General features: G+C 39.3%; 1 protein-coding gene across 13 annotated transcripts in view; it reads left to right on the forward strand.

Annotated features, from left to right (window-relative positions):
• ST7 (suppression of tumorigenicity 7) overlaps positions 1-21041 on the forward strand; it is a 254687-nt gene that overhangs the window by 198222 nt on the left and 35424 nt on the right. For all 13 annotated transcript variants that reach the window (XM_033863176.2, XM_033863175.2, XM_073809863.1 and 10 more), the window contains 3 exons: positions 1249-1363; positions 18397-18469; positions 19938-20040. In XM_033863176.2, coding sequence (XP_033719067.1) covers positions 1249-1363; positions 18397-18469; positions 19938-20040 — 291 coding nt within the window. The remainder of the gene's footprint in view (positions 1-1248; positions 1364-18396; positions 18470-19937; positions 20041-21041) is intronic.

The following is a 21041-nucleotide window of genomic DNA, read 5'->3' on the forward strand; positions in this document are numbered from 1 at the left end:
TGAGAGGCCTGCATACTGCAAAAAAAAAAAAAAAAAAAGGTATCACTTTTTTAGAGGTCATTGTGTTATAATAGAAAACAGTTATCCATTTAGGAGATTAAATAGAGGTTATATACGTATACATCAATACATACATACACACACACATATATATAAATAGGCATGTGTGTGCGTGTGTGTGTGTGTCTTTGCTTTATAAAGACCCTGGTTATCTTTTTCTTAAGGTGAGATTTATTTTTCTTGAGGATAAGATTTTACTCTGAAATTCTTGGTCCTGTCTTCTTTCTCTTTGTTTTCCAGTGAAATTCATTATCATATCTTTTAACTCTCTTTGGACCTCTCTTCCTCCCCATGCTGTTGAGAACCTGAGGCCGTTCCTTTAATCATTCTTTCACCATTCTAGCCAGTTCTCTTCTTGACTTCTCATTGAATCTAATTCAGTCTTCCCAGGCTCAGCCTCATCATTTGACATCTTTGCCACTGTACCTGGGCTGCTGAGCACTGTTAGCTGAAACTTGACAACAGTGCCAATTATAACCTCTGCAAATTCATGGTCTGTTAGGGCCCCAAGATGGCCTCTGCAATCCTTGATTGTTCTACACTTCGACTGCTGTCTTCCTATTTCCTCCCTGCCACCTGTTCCCTCAGTCTCAGAAAATAATCTTGACTTCTGTTTTGTTGAGACCACCAGGCAGGAACTCCTGAACATCCTCCTCTTTTACCAACATTCCCTGTCTCACTACCTACAAATTTTCTCAACACTTATCACCTTCTAGTTATTTTCCTACTTTTTCTCCTTAACTTGGTCACCAGGCTGCTCAGAAGAGTAGTGCCTTTTGTTTCTCCTTCTACCCTCTGGCTTCCATCCAAAACTGCTGACCGTTAACACCTATGAGATAGTTTTCAACCTTCACTTGATTTGACCTTTAAGGCATTTTAACATTATTCAGTACTACCTCTAAGCATGTTCCTCAGTGTTCATAAAAACTCCTCACTTTTGGAATTTCTCCCACCTTACTTTCTCACAAATTCAAAGTTGCCATTTTTCCAAGATAGCAGGAAAAAATTTAAGCATTTATTGCTTTACAACATAATAATTGATATGAATGTTTATCGTTCAGTATTAAGTATACTTCTAAAAATTACATTATATTTTTATATATAGTGTATAAATATAACTCAGTATTAGTTATACTTAAAAAAGATAAGAAACATATATTAATTATTCCTTGGTTTCTTCTTTCCTAGTTAATGAAGGAGTTCCCTCTCCTGAGCATGTTCAACATCCATGAAAACCTTTTAGAAGCCCTTCTGGAACTACAAGCATATGCTGATGTTCAGGCGGTCTTAGCAAAGTATGATGGTAAGTCCTTGGGTACTTTTATCTACTTGAGTATTCCTCTCTTCTTGATGTATTTCAATGATTAGATCAGAAGGATCATTTTTATAGCACAGCACTTTGATGACTATCCTCTTAGAGAATTTCCACCTGACTTCCGTGGTCAGGAATCACTCAGAACCTCTGCAGGTAGCATGTACCTTTTTGGAACAGCACTGACTGTTTGAGCTCCTGCTGTGACCCCTCATCGGCTGACTGTGACCACTACCTGTTGGTTATGTTGATCCTTCAAAGCAATAGAACAGCTGGTAGCTCTTGCTACAAACCTTGTGACAGTTCAGTAATATTTGAAGATAAGATCATGGCCCTTTCATCCCAGGTCTTCTCCTCATTAGCAGAATAAGCCCCATTTCTTCATATGAGAGGCTTTGCGGTCACCCATGAGCACAGAATAACATTTTGCCTCTTCTTAATAAACCAGAAAAATAAGCTGACATCTCCTAGATATTTGAAAACTCTTCTGCTCATATTGCCATTGTCTGTGAATTTACTATTTGATCAATTGTACAAAAATTTTCTACATAATTACCTGCCATGACTTAGCTTCTGGAATCTCTGCAGAATTTCATACTATTCTGCCGTATTTCATTAACTGTCTCCCGAAAATAAATATATTTACTTATAAAAATGGGTATTAGGGAGTGATTACTTATGATCATTGTTTACTTTATAAAATATTTTTTCTTAAGTAAGCATCTTTAGTGCATTTAAAGAATTATTCAGGGGGACTTCCCTGGTGGCGCAGTGGTTAAGAATCCACCTGCCAATGCAGGGGACACAGGTTTGAGCCCTGGTCCGGGAAGATCCCACATGCCGCGGAGTCACTAAGCCCGTGCGCCACAACTACTGAGCCTGTGCTCTAAAGACTGCGAGCCACAACTACTGAAGCCCACGCGCCTAGAGCCCGTGCTCCGCAACAAGAGAAGCCACGGCAACGAGAAGTCCGCACACCGCAACAAAGAGTAGCCCCTGCTCGCCTCAACTAGAGAAAGTACGCGCACAGCAGCGAAGACCCAACACAGCCAAAAATAATAAATAAATAAAATTAATTTATAAAAATAAAAAAATAATTATTCAGGTCAAAATAGTCATCAAACATATAGGGCAAACTATACTATTTGAGTCTTATTTTTGACCTACAGTTCTTCATAAGGAATCTCTGAAATAGGTTAGAGTTGTTACCCCCCGCAGTTGGAGGAACTGAGGCATCATGAGACTGGTTTTGTTTTATTTTATTGTTAATTCTTGCTCAAACTGATGGAAACTAAAACCCGTCAGCCAGCGATGGCATCACTTGGCCTGTGCAAACATGAGCACCCTGTGTAACAAGATATACGCTACCTAATGTGGAACTGATTTTAGAAAGAGACAAAAGTATTTGTGGCACACTTTATAGTAAACAAAATAAAGACTGTTTGGCCTTCATGTCAGCTCACTTTTGTTCTCTGTTTATATGTGGAATCTCTGTTGGGATGACCTTGGGAGTCTAAGCCAGAGGCTTAGACTTTACCTTAGAGGCAAAATGCTCATACATTACAGGCCTTTTAGTACCAGCAGAACCCAGCACATGGGTTCAAGTGGCCATGCACTTTTCCACATGCCGCCCCGTAGCCATCAGTGTCATGGCAAGGTTCCAGTGTTCTCATCCCCAGCGCCGACCTGCCCTCAGCCTGATACATCAAGGCTTAAGAAAAGATTTAACCAACAGAGCCTTTGGGATCTCAGATCTCCTGAGGCTCCTTTCATGAAGATTTTGGCTCATTACAGAAATCATCAGCTTTGTGTTACGAGACTGAGTGTAAAATAAAGAAATGAACTCATTTGGAGCTTTCTGTTGTCTCTCTCTATCCCTTTGCACAGCCTCTGTTCCACAACAACCAAAAGCTGATTTATTAGATTCTGATAACATATGTCCACATTATTCGTTACAAGAGCTTGTCCCACCCTCCACTAAAACTTGGCTCTCACTTTGCAAAATTCCTTTGTTGCAAATGGACAAACTCACCATACCAAGGCCCTTGTGTTGAGCTTTGTTTATGTTTGTACCTGGCAACAGAGATGATGTTCTTATTCATTATTCATGGAAAAAGAGCCTCATTAGTGGCAGGACACATACTGTTGCTGAGATGCCTCGTTAGGGGTTTTAAGTTCAGCAGTTGTCAGTAGACTGCAGATGACCTAACCCCAGCTGAATTCTGGAGGGTGTTTTGGTACAGACTTGGCTCGGGCCAGTGTCATTTACAGTAGAACTATGATGAGGTGGCTGCTGAAGTTACTGTTGCTTGAGGAGTGAGCTGCAACCACACAAGACTATTAAACACATGCCTCTTCTTTCTCACCCCGTACCGTAAAATGGGCTCTTTCAAGTTCGTCCCTGCTGCTTTTTCTGGAGACCCAAAGGACCTTGACCCAGTTCTTGTCCCATTTTCTGCCCCTGTGTTAGAAAGTGGGTGCTTCAGAGGGCTTGGAGTACAGACAGCAATGGGGGTGCCCTGTTCTTCACCCTGGTTCAGATGTCATCATCCTAATCCATGAGATGCTGGAGACAGCACTTTGAATCCCAGCCTCACCATCCCTCGCCATCGAGCCACACCCAAAGCAGCAGGATTATATGTTATCTTTGCAAATTGGAATGCTCTGGTTTGGTAGCTGTTTCTTGGATGTTTTATGGGTACAGCCATCCTTCTTTATTACATTTGCTAGGTAGCTGAATGTTTTTAAGTAGTATGTTGGGAAGTGACACAATGGGATTAGTGCTGCTTTTCTGACCTTTGCAAAAAGGATTTAGAAATACGGTAAAGCATGGGGGAAAAAAACACAACATGTTCGGAGGAAAGGAGGAAGGCAACCTGTATTCCCTTTGCCTCATTCTTATTCTTCTCCGCTTTTTTATTTGCTTTGACTTTTAAAAGTGACATTTACAAAGTCCTTTTACAGTGAAGCCCTTTGGCAACCCTGGAGTCTTAGTAGGATTACCAGTTAACTGATCACACCTCCTTGTAAACTGCAGTCTCGTTTTGATTTTTTCCCTTGAGATAACTTCTGATCTTATATTATTCTAGCCATTAGTCTGAAATGCTGTCTTGCCAGCCTCAGGAGTTTTCATGCTCTTCTAGTTTCAATTTGTTAAACAACATTATGGGTGGGCAGTTTTTATCCAGGTGGTTGGTGTTGGTTTTGGAGTGTCCTTCACACAATAACTAAAAAAACAGCTAGCATTGAGTTCTTATAATGTGTCAGGGTCAGACGTGGTTCTAAGCTCTATGTGGATGGACTCATTTATTCTCACCACAAACATATGAGGCAGATACTATTATTAGCCCCATTTTACAACTGTGGTTACTGGTACAGAGAAGAGTTAAGTAATTTGCTGAAGTGAAGAGCCTAAGATGTCAAGTAAAGCCCTGGAGATGTTATGTTATGAGAGCAGAGATAAACTGAGAACAGTCTTTTTTCAATAAGATGTGAATTCTACGAGGAAAGGAAAGCCAGGATAAAAGCTGAGGTGGTCTGACCCCTGGCCCGTGCTCTTAACCACCATCATACTTCCACTGGTCTCTGCTGTTGGCAGAATTTTTTATTGTTTTTATTAACACTGTTCTTGTTGTTATTATCAGCTACAGTTTGTTGAGGACCTACCACGTGCCAAGCACATTGCGCACATTACCCATAACCCTTACAGTGTCTTTGCAAGGAGGTAGTTATTCCATTTTAGCAGATGCAGAAACTGAGGCTTGTGAATTTAAGTAACTTTCAAGACCACATTCCTTGAAAACTGTAGAACTGAGATGCAAATTCAGGTTTAGCTGGCTTTAAAAGCCCATGTGTTTTTCATAAACGTAAGCCTTGCTGAAGTGACTTTCACTCCCTCTCTCACTCCTCTTACAAAGGCATGAATTAGGCGGGCTGGAGCCGTGGTGCAGAATTTAGTAATGCCACATTGTCTTTTAAGATTCTTTTAAAATCGTTCCTTAAGAACTGGGCATATCTATATTTGCTTATCTTTCTGAAACCATCTTCAAAATATGTCTTTCCATCTTCAAGGTGTACCTGATTTCTTTAGTCACAAAGGGGATTTGATGTATGGTGTCCATTTAATTGGAGATTTATCTCTTTTTTTCAGTCATACATTAGCTATAAAGACAGAAATGTTTTTTAAGATCATTAAGTCATCAGAGCCTTCATTTCAAAGCCATTGAGAAAGTTGTTGCAAGCTTTGGATCGCCTTTCAAAGAAGTTTATAGGCCACCTAGGTTGAAAGCTTAAGTCTCAAAGATTAGGGTGGGAATGGGGAAAAGAATTCATGCGTTTCTTATTCATTATCATTTGCCCATTTCAATTTTAGAAGAATCTCACAGAGCAAGTGAAGAGGAATGTGAGTGCTAATTTTGTGAGCATTTCCTTTGGGAGTGTCTAGTTCTGTCTCTAGTTAGTGATCCCTGAGGATGCCAAAGGCAGTCCTGTTGGTGGGGAAGACCTGAGATCAAGTCCCAGCTCTGCCTTTCACTGGCTGAGTGAACTTCAGCAAATCACTTAACCTTCTAAGCTTCCATTTCTTTCTCTGGAAATGGAATCGAGGCTTAGAAAGCCTAAGTAACTTGCCCAGGATCATGCAGCCGGGAATTTGTTGTGAGGATTAAAGCGGTTAATCCATGGTAAATGTTTAGAACAGTGTGGGCCATACAGTAAGAATTCAGTAACTATTAACCATTCTAAAGCGCTAAGGTGACCACTCCTGAACTTCACCTCTGTTCTCAATCCATTTTGTTCAAATGGAAAACCATACATAAAATGTCAGTTAAAATGAGAGCATAAAAGCCCAGTCTTTTGCCCCCCCCAAAAGTGTTATGGCCTGTTATTAAAATTAATTTTAGATCTCATAGGACATATGTGTAGATGTTTGGTAAGAATGGAAATGCTTAGTTTTATCTATAAACAACTCTAACATTTGGAAAGCTGAAAAATGAAAAATGCCCAACATTTTCACTCCTGATCAAAAGACAAATTGTTTCAGCCTTGGGGCAATTTGTACCAGTAGAAATACAAATCCAAGCTCTTTTCGATATTTACTCCATTAGGTCATTTAGTGATTGCCCTAAATTTGGGGACAGGAACTTCCCTGTGAGGGACAGCTGGTCTTTTTTATAGTCACGAATGCTATATAAATGCAACAACTGTGTCAAGACCATTTTTACTGGTGGCGTCAAGCCCATCCTAAATTAGCATTATTATCTACCATCTGGCAATGTGCAAAGGGTATACTTTCAAGAACAAGACATGTTTGTAACATTGGGGGAAATACTTTCATCTCAGTAGATTGAAAACAGAAATTCTAAAGAAAGCATGAGGGAATCACTCTATGTTGAGACTATTCAGAGAATAAGCTTTTTGCTACTCATTGGTTTGCAGAGTCAGTATGTAGTTATAAGTAAAAATTTTGTACACTTTGTTCATTGCCCAGGGCCTTATAACTAGTACAAGTTACTCAACTATCATCTCCATTCCTCTGAAATGGTCACTGGATACCCTGTCTTTTCGTTAGGCTGTTTTCCATTTATGTTTGTGGAATAAGAGGGATTTGAGATGCCAGAAGGACCGGTGAATAAAATCTCTATTGACGGGACTTCCCTGGTGGCGCAATGGTTAAGACTCCACGCTCCCAGTGCAGGGGGCCCGGGTTCGATCCCTGGTCAGGGAACTAGATCCTGCATGCATGCCACAACTAAGCGTTCACATTGCCACAACTAAGGAGCCCTCGAGCCACAACTAAGACCTGGCACAACCAAATTAAATAAATAAATATTTAAAAAAAATCTGTATTGAAGCAGTCAGCGTCAGGCTGTCCAGACCTCCAAAATGGTGCTTTTCGGTCAAGTGTATGTATAGATGTGAGTTCTGATGCCATAGGCACAGGCAGCTTCTGAGACATATCCACTACAAAAGGAGGCTGCATTCAAGAAAGAGGGTTTGAAGTGCTATCAGTCCCTAGTGACAGACTCGAAGCCTAGTCCAGCTCCCTTCCCTGGCCTGGCTCTTACGGAAAAGATCAAGGATACCCGGCAAATGCTGAAGAGAATCCTTGTGTAAAAGATAGGCAGATAATCCCGTTGCTGCTTCAAAGAAGAAAATAATTATCAGCACTGACACCATGGGCTATGGCTTCAGGCTGGTAAGCATGAGCGACTGAGAAGTGATGGCCCTGTATAGCTTTGCAGTGGGTGCCCTGCTGACTTGGAAACTAAGAGACCTGTCAAGAGGACTAGGCCTTTGAGGTTACAAAGTGTATGTATATACTATACATGCAATGAGCGGGAGTTCTGATAACAGATGCTATTTCAGTGAAGACTGTGTGCGTGAAAAACTTCTACAATCTCTGATGTTGGAAGACATTTTATGAATGCATACATCTGTAATTCGCAGAGTTGGCACATGAACAAACCCTCTAAATTTATGCTGGCTTTAGTAATCCTTACTGCCCAGTTATCATAATTTACCAAGGTAACATCCCTCCTTAGCTGGCCATCACCATCCCATAAGCTGCTGTATTTGGCTCCAGGGCACCAGCCACAGAAGGGCCTCCTGACACAGACCTTTTGGGGTAATCCAATTCGAAAGTTGCAGATAAGATCTGTTGTTTGGCTTTGTAGCATGATAGTTGAATCCGTGTTGCCTGCCTCTCCCCCTCCTCCAGGTTACCAAGATCATGTAGTATTTCCCCATCCCAGGTGGCGCATCATTTTGAGGTTCTAGTATATCAGTCCTTTTTATTTCTTCAGTGAAGTTTTCACCTTTGGTTGAAAGGGGACCTTAGATTGGCTTTTTGAAGGTGGGACAAAAAGACTTCATACTGTCTGGAACCCCCCCCCCCAAAAAAAAATCTAAGGACAGAATTTTACATTCCTGTTGTTTTCATTGCATCATATCATGAACAGGAGTAAACTGAGAAATTTTATTGAAGACAGTCATATGGAGGACAACATCACATAATGGTACAGTAATAAGACATTACAGTCCACAGACAGGAAGGAGAAGTGGGCTGCATTTTCATTCGTTTGTTTTTCAATTTTGTTTGTTTGGTTAGTCAGTTCGTGGCTCTAAAAGCGTCTGTCAAGGCTACACAAACTTCAAGTATATCAGTTTGCTGGGCAACCAAGAAAAGTGATGCTTGATACTATGTAATCTTAAATGGTTGTAAGAGTAATTAGGTTAATTTTTTCAAATTAATTCAGCAAGGATCTATCAAACCTTTATTGTTGAAAATACTAACTTTTAGGTGCTTCCACATTCAGAGATGAATATGATTTACTCTGTGTCGCCAAGAAGCTTTCAGTCTATTGAAGAAAGATGTTAAAAACAAAAAACAACCCCTGGTGAGTCGAGGTGGGATGAATCCGTGCTCAGTGAATCAGTTTGAAACATGCTGTGGGAAGTACAGAGAAAGAAACTCTTTGAGAGCAAGCCCTGTGTCCTCTTCTTCTTGGACACTTATGTACTACAGTAGGTGTTCAGAGCATCTATGGTGAACGAACAACTTGTTAGATGGAGATGCACTATGACATAGTGTCCTTACTTGTGAGGTGCTTTGGGACTTATCTGCTGGTTGCCACCCTTGAAAACATTCTTTTAGAAGTAGAGATGTAAAATTGACCCTCAGTTGACTAATCTCATGCACCGGGAAAGTAATGGTCCTTTTAAAATTACATCTTGATTGTTATTATTATTGCAGATGAACAAAAGGAAATAAGGCGAAAAGATTATCACTGGAAAAATTCTGTCCTATCTAAAGTTTTGCCCCATGGGTTTTCTGAGACACATCAAATTGACAGTTTTACTCATAATTACATAAATTTGTCCTAAGATTATTTCATTGCATTGCAGGTTTGATCTTATGAGCCATTTATGACTTTTGAAAACTTAACAGTCATCCTCCCTGAGATGACTTTTTTTTTTTTTCAGCAGCGTCATTCTCGTAAAGGGTCCTTGGGAGCCAGAAGATGTGTGGTTTGCCTGCCTTGTTTCTGGATAAAAACTCTACTTTTCTTCAACCTTGTTTCAGCTTTTACTCTTGCGTTCTTCCTGTCCCACTTTTTCATTCCACTGCCTTTTCAAATAGACATCTAGATTTAGAGCACAGTCCAATGTCATGCCTTCTGCCGGAATGCTGTAAGCAAAGATAAAGGAAGTATACGTGTTGAGAAATAACAAGTTTATGACTCCCTCTTAAAGCACCCACTTTTGGCTCCCAGAAGCTAAATTAGAAGTAAATGTTCGCATGTTGAAGGAAGGTAATATCAAGTGATTTGATGTTAGTACATTAACTTAGGATTTTATTCAGCAAACACTGACCACCAACTATGTTTCAAACATTGCTTTGTGTTGTGGGTACAAAGTGATGAAGAAACACAGCTTTTACCCCTAAAGCACACCACGTGAGTAGGAGAGGGAAATAAGAGAATGGACAATCGCTGTAAAGTGTAAAGACTGATAGAGTTTAACCCAAGATGGAAGGGACACCTCATCCAGGGTAATGAGGGAAGCCACTCCAGTGGAGGTGGGATCTGTGCTGAGCCAGACAGCGCAGGTGCTGGAGGCAAAGAGAATATGTCCAGAGGTTCAGGGCAGTTTTGACACAGCTTGTGAGGAGAACTCTGTTTCCCACAGAGCAGAGGGAAGACAGAGGCTGTAGCAAAGGGCTGAACTTGCACTGGGTGAGTTAAGCAGGGGCCAGGCCTCAAAGAGCTTTGGGTCTAGTTTGGATTTTGTTCTGGAGACCATGGAGAGACTTGGAAGCAATGTCAGCAGAGGAGGGGCTTCAGCCTGCCCCCAGAGTGAAGGGAGTGGCACAGTGGATTCACACTCTGCCCTTTTTTGACTTGAGGTGGTTGAGAGATGAACGCTGGGAAAGCCCTAAGATGTGAAGGAGTAGAATGCCGCTGGAGAGGACTGGGGAGGTGATTTCAGACTCTGCGAAGAAACAGAATTCTATCCTTCAGGGAAACGTATGCAGGGTTTTCCAACCAACAAGTATAAAAGAGTTTTTAGAGTTTGGCTTTTCTTCTTTATACAACAAATGGGAATCCCAGGCAGAAACTTTTTTTTATTTCCTGGGTGATCAAAACTTTCTATTTTAAACTATAACTACTTCATTTCATTTGCTCTCTGGGGATCTCTTTCTTAACTATGTAGACCCAGTATAAGCCTTAGATAATCTGTCTTTCGGGGGCATGTAACTAAGACGTTATCAAGAGCCTGCCAGGATTCATGTAACCCACCAACACCTGCCTACTTCTGCTGAGTCATAACAACGACATGAGGAGGGAAAAAAAGTGGAATGTGGGGAACAGGTGGAAGGTCCACCTAGTCTTCATAGGTTGTGAGTTTGGAGCAGGCGATGTGAAGGCCTGCACCTGTCAATCTACGAGTCTCATTTGCTAAAAGCAAAGCTTCTGACAAGGTCTTGTCTTACACTTTAATTACAACCAAAGTCGACAAAGCCTGAGAGTAGTTAATACCTTGGATTTAATTCTTGCCAAAAAGGAAGCACCTTAAAGGAGAGCATGTTATCATATAGCTTATAATAACAACAACGAGAAGTCACACCCTTTTTTTAATTCAAACGAAAGATAAATATAAACCCATAAATGGAGATTCAATAAATACTTTGTGCGGACACTATGTGGCATAGGAGATACAGAGATTGTTAAAGTGGAAATTGGTTCAAGAAGGATGAGAGATTCTAAAAGATGAGATTATAGTTATTCCCACTGGGGAAAAAAAATGTAAAATTAAACACAGATGATTAAAGTTTATGAAAATATCAGAATGACAAATAGCTAAATAAGTATATACAAGTGAGGTAGAAACCTGTCAGCGGTGTTCTGGGCGGCTAAAGTTCAGAGGAGGCAAAAGTCTCAAGACTTTAATTGTGAAGCCATTTTCCAAGGAAAATGATAAAGTATAAGAGAATGATGATAAGGAAAATAAAAGCAAGTACCACATTGGCAGTATGGGATGGTGACACGCTATTGCAAGACCATCTCTGTCACTAATTAGTTAGGCAGCTCTTAAGTATATCATTCAGCTTCCCTGGGCCTGTATTTTTTATCTGTAAAATGAAAGATTTTTGAGGGCTGACCTACACAGTCATGTGCTGTTGTCCAATTCTTTGATTTACCTTGTAGTACTACTATCTGGATAAGAAAGTAATGTGTTAATAAGTTAATAAAAATATACAACTATTCACTCCTATTTTCTATTTCCCCTCAATACTTTTGATTCTTTTTTTTTTAAGAATTTCAACAAATAAATCAATCCCAGCAAAATTCTAGAGGAGAGAAATATGTGGTTTATGAACACTTAGGAAAGAGGTGATTGAAGATCCAGCATGGATTTACTGAGGAAGTTGTGTGACATAAAAACAGCTGAGATAGTACATGTGAAAATATTTGTAGTCTATACAATAATATTTAAATGTTTCTTATTAAGGCCATTTTTCTTTATATTTCTGAATTAGAGAAATGCCATGGAAGTATTTGTATCTTTATTTAAATAAAACATTTGATAATTTTTTTTAACATCTTTATTGGAGTATAATTGCTTTACAATGGTGTGTTAGTTTCTGCCTTATAACAAAGTGAATTTTGATAATGTTTTTAATGCTGTCTTTTTAGGTAACGTGGAGCAATGTGGTCATGATACCTATTACACCATTAATAAATGGTATAATTTAATGGTATAATACCTATCATAACTATTAATAAATGGTTGCACATAGATCATTGCAGACCGTTGCAAATTTAGGGTGATCTCTAGAATACCATTTTTGGATTCTCTCCTTGGTATTGCTATGGTCAGTATGTTTTTAAATCAGACCTTGTCAACAGCATAGCACAGTTAAAAAGCGTGTGTTCTGGGGGAAGCTCATTATTTGTTCTAAGTGTGTGATGTTGGCATATTTCTTAACTGTTCTATGCCTCACTTTCCCCATCTATAAAACAGGGCTAGCAGTAGGTCCTATCTCATAGGGTTGCTCTGAGGATTAATGTGTGTAAGTGATTAACAACAGTGCCTGGCACTTAATAAGCCCTTGATAAATGTCAGCAGTAATTTTGATGATGATAATAATCATATGGGGAGGAAGGTGTACTTACGAGGTATATGGAGCAAAGCTGTGAGTGGTAGGTTGAGTTACAACAATGACTAATAGCCTGGACTAATATGCTGAAACCATTAATATTTAATGGTTTAGATTTTATTTTTTTATAAATTTATTTATTTTATTTTTGGCTGCATTGGGTCTTTGTTGCTGCACGTGGCGCGGGCTTTCTGTAGTTGCAGCATGCGGTGGCTTCTGTTGTTGCGGAGCATGGGCTCTAGGCGCACGGGCTTCAGTAGTTGTGGCACGTGGGCTCAGTAGTTGTGGCTTGCAGGCTCTAGAGCGCAGGCTCAGTAGCTGTGGCTTGCAGGCTCTAGAGCGCAGGCTCAGTAGTTGTGGTGCACAGGCTTAGTTGCTCCGCGGCACGTGGGCTCTTCCCGGACCAGGGGTCGTGTCCCCTGCATTGGCAGGTGGATTCTTAACCACTGTGCCACCAGAGAAGTCCTAGATTTTTTTTTAAGATTTAAAATTTAATGGAGTCAAATGTGAAATCCTGCTCATAGGTTCAAAAATTCTCATGGCTGAAGTAAAAGAGAAAAGACCTGGCTTTGGCTGAAATTGGTTTGAATAGAATCAGAGGGGTTTGTTGACCACACGACCATAGGAACAAACCGCTCCAGGTGCTCAGCTTCAGGGCCAGCCCAACTAGTACTCAGAGAATGCTCGTGGCCAGGGCTGCTCAGACTGCACGTTTCCCCTGAGCTCTGTACTGTCGGGTTTCAGGGATTCAGATGATTATTTCCACTTCTAATTCTCATATTTTGAAATCACCCATGGCTCCGTAACAAAAATAAGTGAGAAGCTCTGAAGACTGTGTCAGTTGAGGGGCTAGAAGTATTTATTCTGGAAAAGATTAGGTTTAGAGGATAATTTAACCATCTTAGTATTTGAAAGACCAACCTGAAACATAATCAGATTCTGTTTATTAAACTAGGAAGTAATTTTTAGATAAGGATGCATAGAGAGAATGGAGGGTCCAGAATGATGAAAGGCAAGTAAGAGAAGGCAGCTTCAGGTAACACAGGATTGTAGGTTTGGCTTTTTTTTTCCATCTTTTTTGTTGTGGTATAAATTACATATTGTAACATGCACAAATCTTAAATGTAGACTGGGATGACTTTTCACCTATGTATATACCTCTGTGATCACTGCCCAGAATCATAGAACTTTCCATCATCTCAGAAAATTGCCCCTCTAACCCAGAAGTCACCCTTTTTCTGACCTCTCTCGCCATATATTAGCTTTGCAAACTTCATACAACCACTATGGAGCACTGTCTACCAGTTTAAACATTCATCTACCTTCTGACTCAATTCCATTTCCAGTTACATATCCAAGAAAAAATGAGGGTTTTTTTTTAAACCAAAAAGTACACAAGAATAGTCACAACAGCTTTCTTCATAGTAGTCCCCAACTGGAGAACAATCCAAATAGCCATTAGCAAGAGAATAAACATATTGTATATCCACACAATGAAATACGACTCAGCAATAAAAAGGAAGGAAGTACTGATACATGCTACAACATGGATGAACCTCAGAAACATCATTTGGAGAGAGAGAACCCAGACACAAAAGTACACATGCTATGATTCCAGTTGTATGAAATTCAAGATTGTAGATTTTAAGGAAAGACTTTCACAACAATTTGATTTTGTACACCTAAGATGCTTGGAGAAAGTTCTTCTTTCATAAAAGGATCTGTATGAAACACAAGGTGGAAAGAAATGGAAGGAAAATTAAACTAACGCCAACAGTTCAGCTTTGCCAAAGTGAGAAACATTTATTCGGCATTCCTTGTTTCTACAATGAGTGTGTGATGTCTCATTTACTTTCATTTCCTCCTTGGATTCTAATTCTTAAGGGGACTTTCTGGCAATAATGGTAGCTACACACCACTTTCAAAAGACAGAAAAGCACTGCACAGTTAGAGTCTGCTCATACAAAATTGGACTTAGAACGATTTTGAGTTTCTTCCTCAAAATAAAATTTCTGAATAAATTACAAGCAATATTGGAAAGCAGCTTATTTGTTGTTATTTCCTGCTTAAAACTTCTGATACTACCATTTCCATCAGTATGGTTAGTCACCCTGTTCCCCTTACCATTTTATCCATTTCCCTGGTGGCAAAAGCATAAAATCATAGTAGGCAAACAAGTCTATGGAGATAGAGAACAGATTAGTGGTCACTGGGAACAGGTATGGGTGGGGAGGGTACAAATAAAGGGGTAGCGTGAGAAAGTTCCTTTGGAAAAGTTGCGTATTTTGATGGTAGTGGTGGTTACATGAATCTAGCCTTGGGATAAAATTTCATAGAACCACATACACAGGAATGCATGTAAAAAATGGTGAAAACTGAATAAGGTCTGTAATTGACTTAATAGTACTGTACCAACGTCAATTTCTTGGTTTTTTTATGTTATAATGCAGTTATGTGAGTTGTCACCATTTGAGGGACGCTGAAGGAAGCTTCCCAGAACTCTGTGTGCTGTATTCACAACTTCCTATGTCCCCATAATTATTTCAAAATAATAAGTTTCATAATTATAATAGGCAACAACAACCAAGTCTCAGCCTTTTTTTTTTTTTTCCCTAAAGAAATGAAAAAAGACTCATGGGGCAAGCAGCCCATAATAATTAGCTTTCTCCTAAAGGTAATGTATATGGTTTTTTCTTAAAAGTGAACCAAAACATGCAGGTCCTGCCTCTGATTTAGATATTAGGCATTTATTAGATTAAAATACGGTTAACAACTGCACACCACAAAAGGAATACGCTAACTTTCATGAAGGTATATAAATAATTTTCTACATCTGCGGGCTAACAGCACTTCGTGTAAGTTCTGCCTTTGTCTGTTTATGCTGTCTGTGTCTCGCTCCACCAGTGTATCATATTTGCCCATGAACTTGCTGCAGACAATTTGTAGAAAGAATTCTTCCCCTTAGCATCATTGTTATCTTTTAAAAATTCACTTATTACGTGTACGTCGCAGGAAGCTTCGGAAATGCAGGTAAACATAGAAAAAAATTGTCTATAATCCCAGCACCCAGAAATAAAAACTGTTCATATTTGGTATATATAGTTCCAGCCTTTTTATCTCTGTGCATAAAAATGCTTTTTTAAAAATATGTGAAATCATAATTTTTGTAAACTTGTTTTACAAAACTTGTTTTACAACAATGCAACATTTCCCCAGGTCATAAAATACTTTCCACCACATGATTTAACGACTGCATCGAATTGCACCCTGTGGATGTGCAGCACCTTAGCCATTCTCCTATGATTGACATGTGGGCCGTTTCCAGTTTTCTACCATTAGAAACAATGTCGTGATCAACATCCTTAAAGCTAAATCTTCATGCACAGTTGTGATGATTTCCCTTAGGATAAAGTCTCAGAAGTAGAATTGCTGGGTAGGCAAAATGTTAAAGCATTTGATTTATATTGCCACATTAAAAAAGAAAGTGTTGTACACAAAAACCTTATTTGAACAAGATGCTTTACCTGAAGGGTAATTTAGGATCAGTTTCTTTATAATGATTCATCCCTCCTTAGAGACAAATTGCCATTACCAAATAGATGTATTGCTTTGAAAGAATTGAAAGAAAAATATTGAAAATATATAAATAAGTTATGCAAGAATTGTTTGCTGTTTTTAATTTTTGTTTAATAGTGAGAGCAAAATAATATACTAAAGAGATAACAAGTGGAATGAACTTGCCACTGGTGGGGAATGGGGTATTTATATTTCTTCCTTTTCCCATTTGATATTGATTAAAATATTTTTTTCTTTATTTTTTTAAGCATTATGACTGTGCACATATACCAGTATCTTTACATACAATGAGGGAGTAAGGGTAAAATTTTTTTAAATGGGGAAATTGTACCATAGTAGTTGTAACGTTGCAGAGTTGTGAATGTCCTGTCTATGGGTGTGAGGGGATTAAAGATCACCTTTGATTAGGCATCTCTAAGATTCTGCTGGAACACATCAATCGTATCTCTTTCTGCATTTCCAACTGGGTGAATGTGTTCATTTGCTTGATTAGGTAACCTTCTAAACAACATGATCGTTCTCATTGAGAAGCTAAATCCTTAACAACAGGTTTTCTTTAGTTTATCATGTGAGGTTCCATCTGTGCTGCCACCTTCGAATAATTTTGACCATTATTTTCAGTTTCAACTCCTTTCTAGGACTAATCCTTTGTTTCCACTTCATAGAAAGGTGCTAGATTGTCGCAGAAGGAACACAGATCACACCAGGAAGGGTGGAAGCAGGGCTTAGATAATTTTTAAATGAAAGGTCTGAAGTTTAAAAAAAAAAAAGGTCTGAACTTTTAAGTAGAATGTGTATTATCTGCAATTTTTTTTATTATCTTCCAGTAACAATCAATAAATGGACCCTGGCAAACAAGATAATTGATTCCTGAATTGATTTCACATACTGGGAAGTGGTTAAATGTTTAGATGTTGGAGAAGCAACAAGACAAATCCATGAGTGTCTGACATTTTTTTTCCTTCTTAGTCATAAGCACACCATTTTACAGTATGCATATGGTGTTGAAATTTTGTTTGGATATAATTTATGAGATCAGGGTTACAAAGACCTCTCTCCCTTTCAATTCTGTGTTGGTATTTTCTCTGATTATTTGTATTTTATCAGTGTCATTGAAATTTCCCTCAAAGAGAAATTCCTCATGCTGGAATTGGTGGTAAATACTCATTATTGAATGAAAGGTTGTTTTTCTTTTATGAAATTATTTTCTTCTGCTGTTGACTTTTGTCTAGTTATGGACTTTCCTTTTCATCCCTACCGTAATGTAATTCTTCTAAAGTTGAAAACAGCCCGAAAGAAACTTGGAGGGCGTGCCAGGTGTTAAGAGTTCTTCTAACCTCGGGTGAATTTTGTAGCACCTGGGAATGGCATATTTTTACCTAGTCTGAGTGTTAAAGAAAGACAGTTCTGGTGCGAAATAGGATCATAATTTAAAAACAAGTCCTACCCCCTGCCCCCAGAGGGACTACCCTCTTTGCACTTATCTCCTCTTAGTTGTACTCTGTGCTTTTATTTGCCTGTAAACTCTATCTGAATCTGGTACCCGTTCCCACCCCTCCATCTGAAATTTTCTGTACAAACTGAAAGGAACTGTTTTTGTGGGCAACAAATTAGGCTTCATATGAAAGGAGCTTTATCATGGGTTTGAATGAACAAAAATTGTGTAGTTTTATAAAGATTTCATAATATATCCTCATAAAGATTTCTCTTTCCAATTTTAACAAAAAAACTAAATATAAATTTCATGAAATCTGGTTTAAATCTGAAGAATAGCTAAAGAATACTAAAAGAATAACTAAAGAATACTAACTAAAGAAAAACTAAAGAATAATTTTTAAATAAATTTATTTATCACTAAAAAACCTCATATTTAAAAAAGAATCCAGGTAATATTTTTTTCACTTTAATATTTCATATGCCTCTTGAGAAATTTTATAAGTTAACAAAGAAGTCCTGTTTGCCTTTCTTGATATCAAGACTATTCATGTCATATTTAAATTTATGTATTTATAGCTATTCTCTGCTTAAATAAACTCAACATATGAAAAATCCATATTTTAAATAAAAGGTGATTGCTGAACAGTGTGGTGGATTTGAAATTTGAATTATTCACAAAAGTATGAATTACCCTTAGTTTCACCTACCATTTGGCTACATAAGGAACAGTTAAAATAGTCTTAATTTATGCTCTTTAGGCTTACATGATTAAAATGCTAGTGTATTAAAAAATCATTGCTCTTTGTTTGTACAGATTTATAACAGTTCCTCCTTTTTTTCTCTCTAACAGATATAAGCTTACCAAAGTCGGCAACGATATGCTACACAGCAGCCTTGCTCAAAGCGAGAGCTGTCTCTGACAAGTAAGTGGATAGTAGCCTGTGCAGTACAGATGCTGGTCTGGACGGAAGGAGATGTGTTGTCTCTGAGGGCTTTCTCTGCAAGTTTTTCTTAGTCTATGAGACCCCTGCTTATGAGCATGCATTTTCCAAAACCTGCATTTTCTTTTCTTTCACTACTAGAAGGAGGGAATGTATATCGCCAGGTATTGTAATGGTGTGTGGGTTCCTAAAGAGGGATTTATATGAAACTCCATGCCTCTGAGGTGACTTTTATTTTTATTTTTTTTTTTTGCCAGACAGTAGATACCAAAAGGCCTGCTTGGGACTTATACAAAATGCCTTCTTTGATTCATTTTTTTGCATATTCCTCTTCCTCCAGCAGTCCAGGGCGGGGTAGTAGTCATAACAAACATATTAATATGGCAAAAGGGGATGGTCATCTCCCTTTCCTTACCTCATCAATTCCAAACTAACTCCCCACCCAGGATCCGTTTACCTTGAGTCACCATCACAGTGGGACATTTGCCCGTTTTGTTCAGGCAGGTGACTGTGGTATAGAGAATTTCCATAAACCCCCAAGATGACTGGCAGGTGAAAGAAATAGATGGCTTAACTGGTTTTGAGTTCATAAACGCTTACACTTCCCGATACACTCCCTCGGTAGCACTGAAAAGCAGATAACAGGAAAAGAAAACAGCCTCTGCTGTGTCAGACAGGTTTGCTGTTAAGTGTGTGTGCACTTCAAGACCGAAGTAATTTTCTTTCATTCTTTTTTATCCTGTAGATCGCCAGTACCTACTGCAACATCTTTTCTCCCTACACAGCGACTCCAGCTTGGGAGGGCAGGGCCAGGGTTGTCACAGCTTCCCCTGTGGTGTCTGCCTGCCAAGCACAGCTCTGGAGTTAGCCCTGGGTGTGAGGTGAGAAAGAGATTGCATGGTCTGGTTTTTTTCATTCACTTGGGCAGGTGTCTCGCCCGCAGTTTGGGCATGCACACTCCCCCTGCCGGAACAGCCCCAAGCAGGCTCGCCTGCTGCTGAAGCTGCAAGACTTAACCCTCCATCGCAGCACTGACATTGGGTTGGGAGCCTCCTTTAAAATTCTCCCCAGTTCTGTTTTTAACCAAGTGCGCTCTTCTGTAACCTAGTTTTCTCTTTTTCCTACACTGTCTGCCCTTGTCAGTCCTACCCCCTCCCCTGACCTAAGCAGGTACCTTCTAGAAAACTTAGATTAGCTCTTTAGACAGAGAGACTTCACAGCTGAATTTCATTCCTGCCGCGATTAGATGCAAGCACGCTTTCTGCTTCTGCTGGGGTTTTTGTTGGCCTCTGTCTGAGGGGTCACTCAGAGGTTCTGTGTAGTGGAGGTTTGGAGAGCTCATGCCTTTGGCTCGCTGTGGTTTTCTGGGCCCTTGATGTGTAGATGCCTTTCCAGGTTAATGCCCAAGCAGTGGTCCCAACTGGATGGTGTTTGTCTTTCTGCTTTTCAGATTCTCTCCCGAGGCTGCATCTCGGCGGGGGCTGAGCACAGCAGAGATGAATGCAGTAGAGGCCATTCATAGAGCTGTGGAATTCAATCCTCATGTGCCAAAAGTGAGTCTGTGGAATCCCCATAGGAACTCTTTATGATAGCAGAGAGTGTTCAGTGACCACAATGTCATGTCTCCAATGCACCAGTTATAAAAAAATGAATTGCAACCAATGAATGTTGAGGCCCTGTAGAGCCTATGCTTATTAGCCTTGTTTTTAAGTAAAAAAACAAGAGGCTTTGGGGCCCATTTTCGGGCTTCATACAGTAAGGGTAAATTGATAGACCTAGCTTAGGCAGGCCAGGTCAGGAAGCCTGAAAGTGGCAAAATATGGAGATCCCAAGGGTGTTGATGCATTTGATAGGAATTGCACGCCAGTGATAGTCTTACTTAGAACCAACTCGAGACATGAACCTTGTTGTGAATAAAAGTGGTAAAAAATACTCATATGACATTCTGTATCTCCATAAGTAAATGATAGGTAATCAGTATTGGCCAGCAAATAATGAGGAAAACCTCAAAGTATGAAGAAGTAGTTTTCTTTTGACTTGTGAGTGCCATTTTAATAGGTATATATATAGTAGGAAATATTTGTCTTGTTAACCACATGACTGACCTATTTATAAATATGCAATATTTCCCATATATTTTTTTAAGAATTTGATTTTAAGGGAGTCAAATCATGGCAGAAGATACTTCTGTAATCTTTTATTCAGAAGAGGAGTGTGTGTTCATGACTTACCCGTATTTGAGTACCTACTACGTGATAGGCACGTGGCTGAGGGCCATTTTCAGTTTCTTGATATTATAAAACACATTTTGACCTCTAGGAAACCTCCTGCAGTTCACATCAGGTACTACAAGACAGTTTTCTTGGCAAAATGTCTGATGAAGACTTTCACTGGTGAAAAATGACAAAGGAAGGCTGTTTTCTTGTTTTGTTGCAGTACTGTAGCAAAGGGTGGGGTTGGGTGTGTGTATGTGTGCCTGTGTGATGATTTATGGACTTGCCTACTTTAATTTGTTGATATCCAGAGTGACAAAGATAAGTGATCTAATATCATT

The sequence above is a fragment of the Tursiops truncatus genome, chromosome 9 (genome assembly GCF_011762595.2).
Source record: "Tursiops truncatus isolate mTurTru1 chromosome 9, mTurTru1.mat.Y, whole genome shotgun sequence".
NCBI classification, from domain to species: Eukaryota; Metazoa; Chordata; class Mammalia; order Artiodactyla; family Delphinidae; genus Tursiops; species Tursiops truncatus.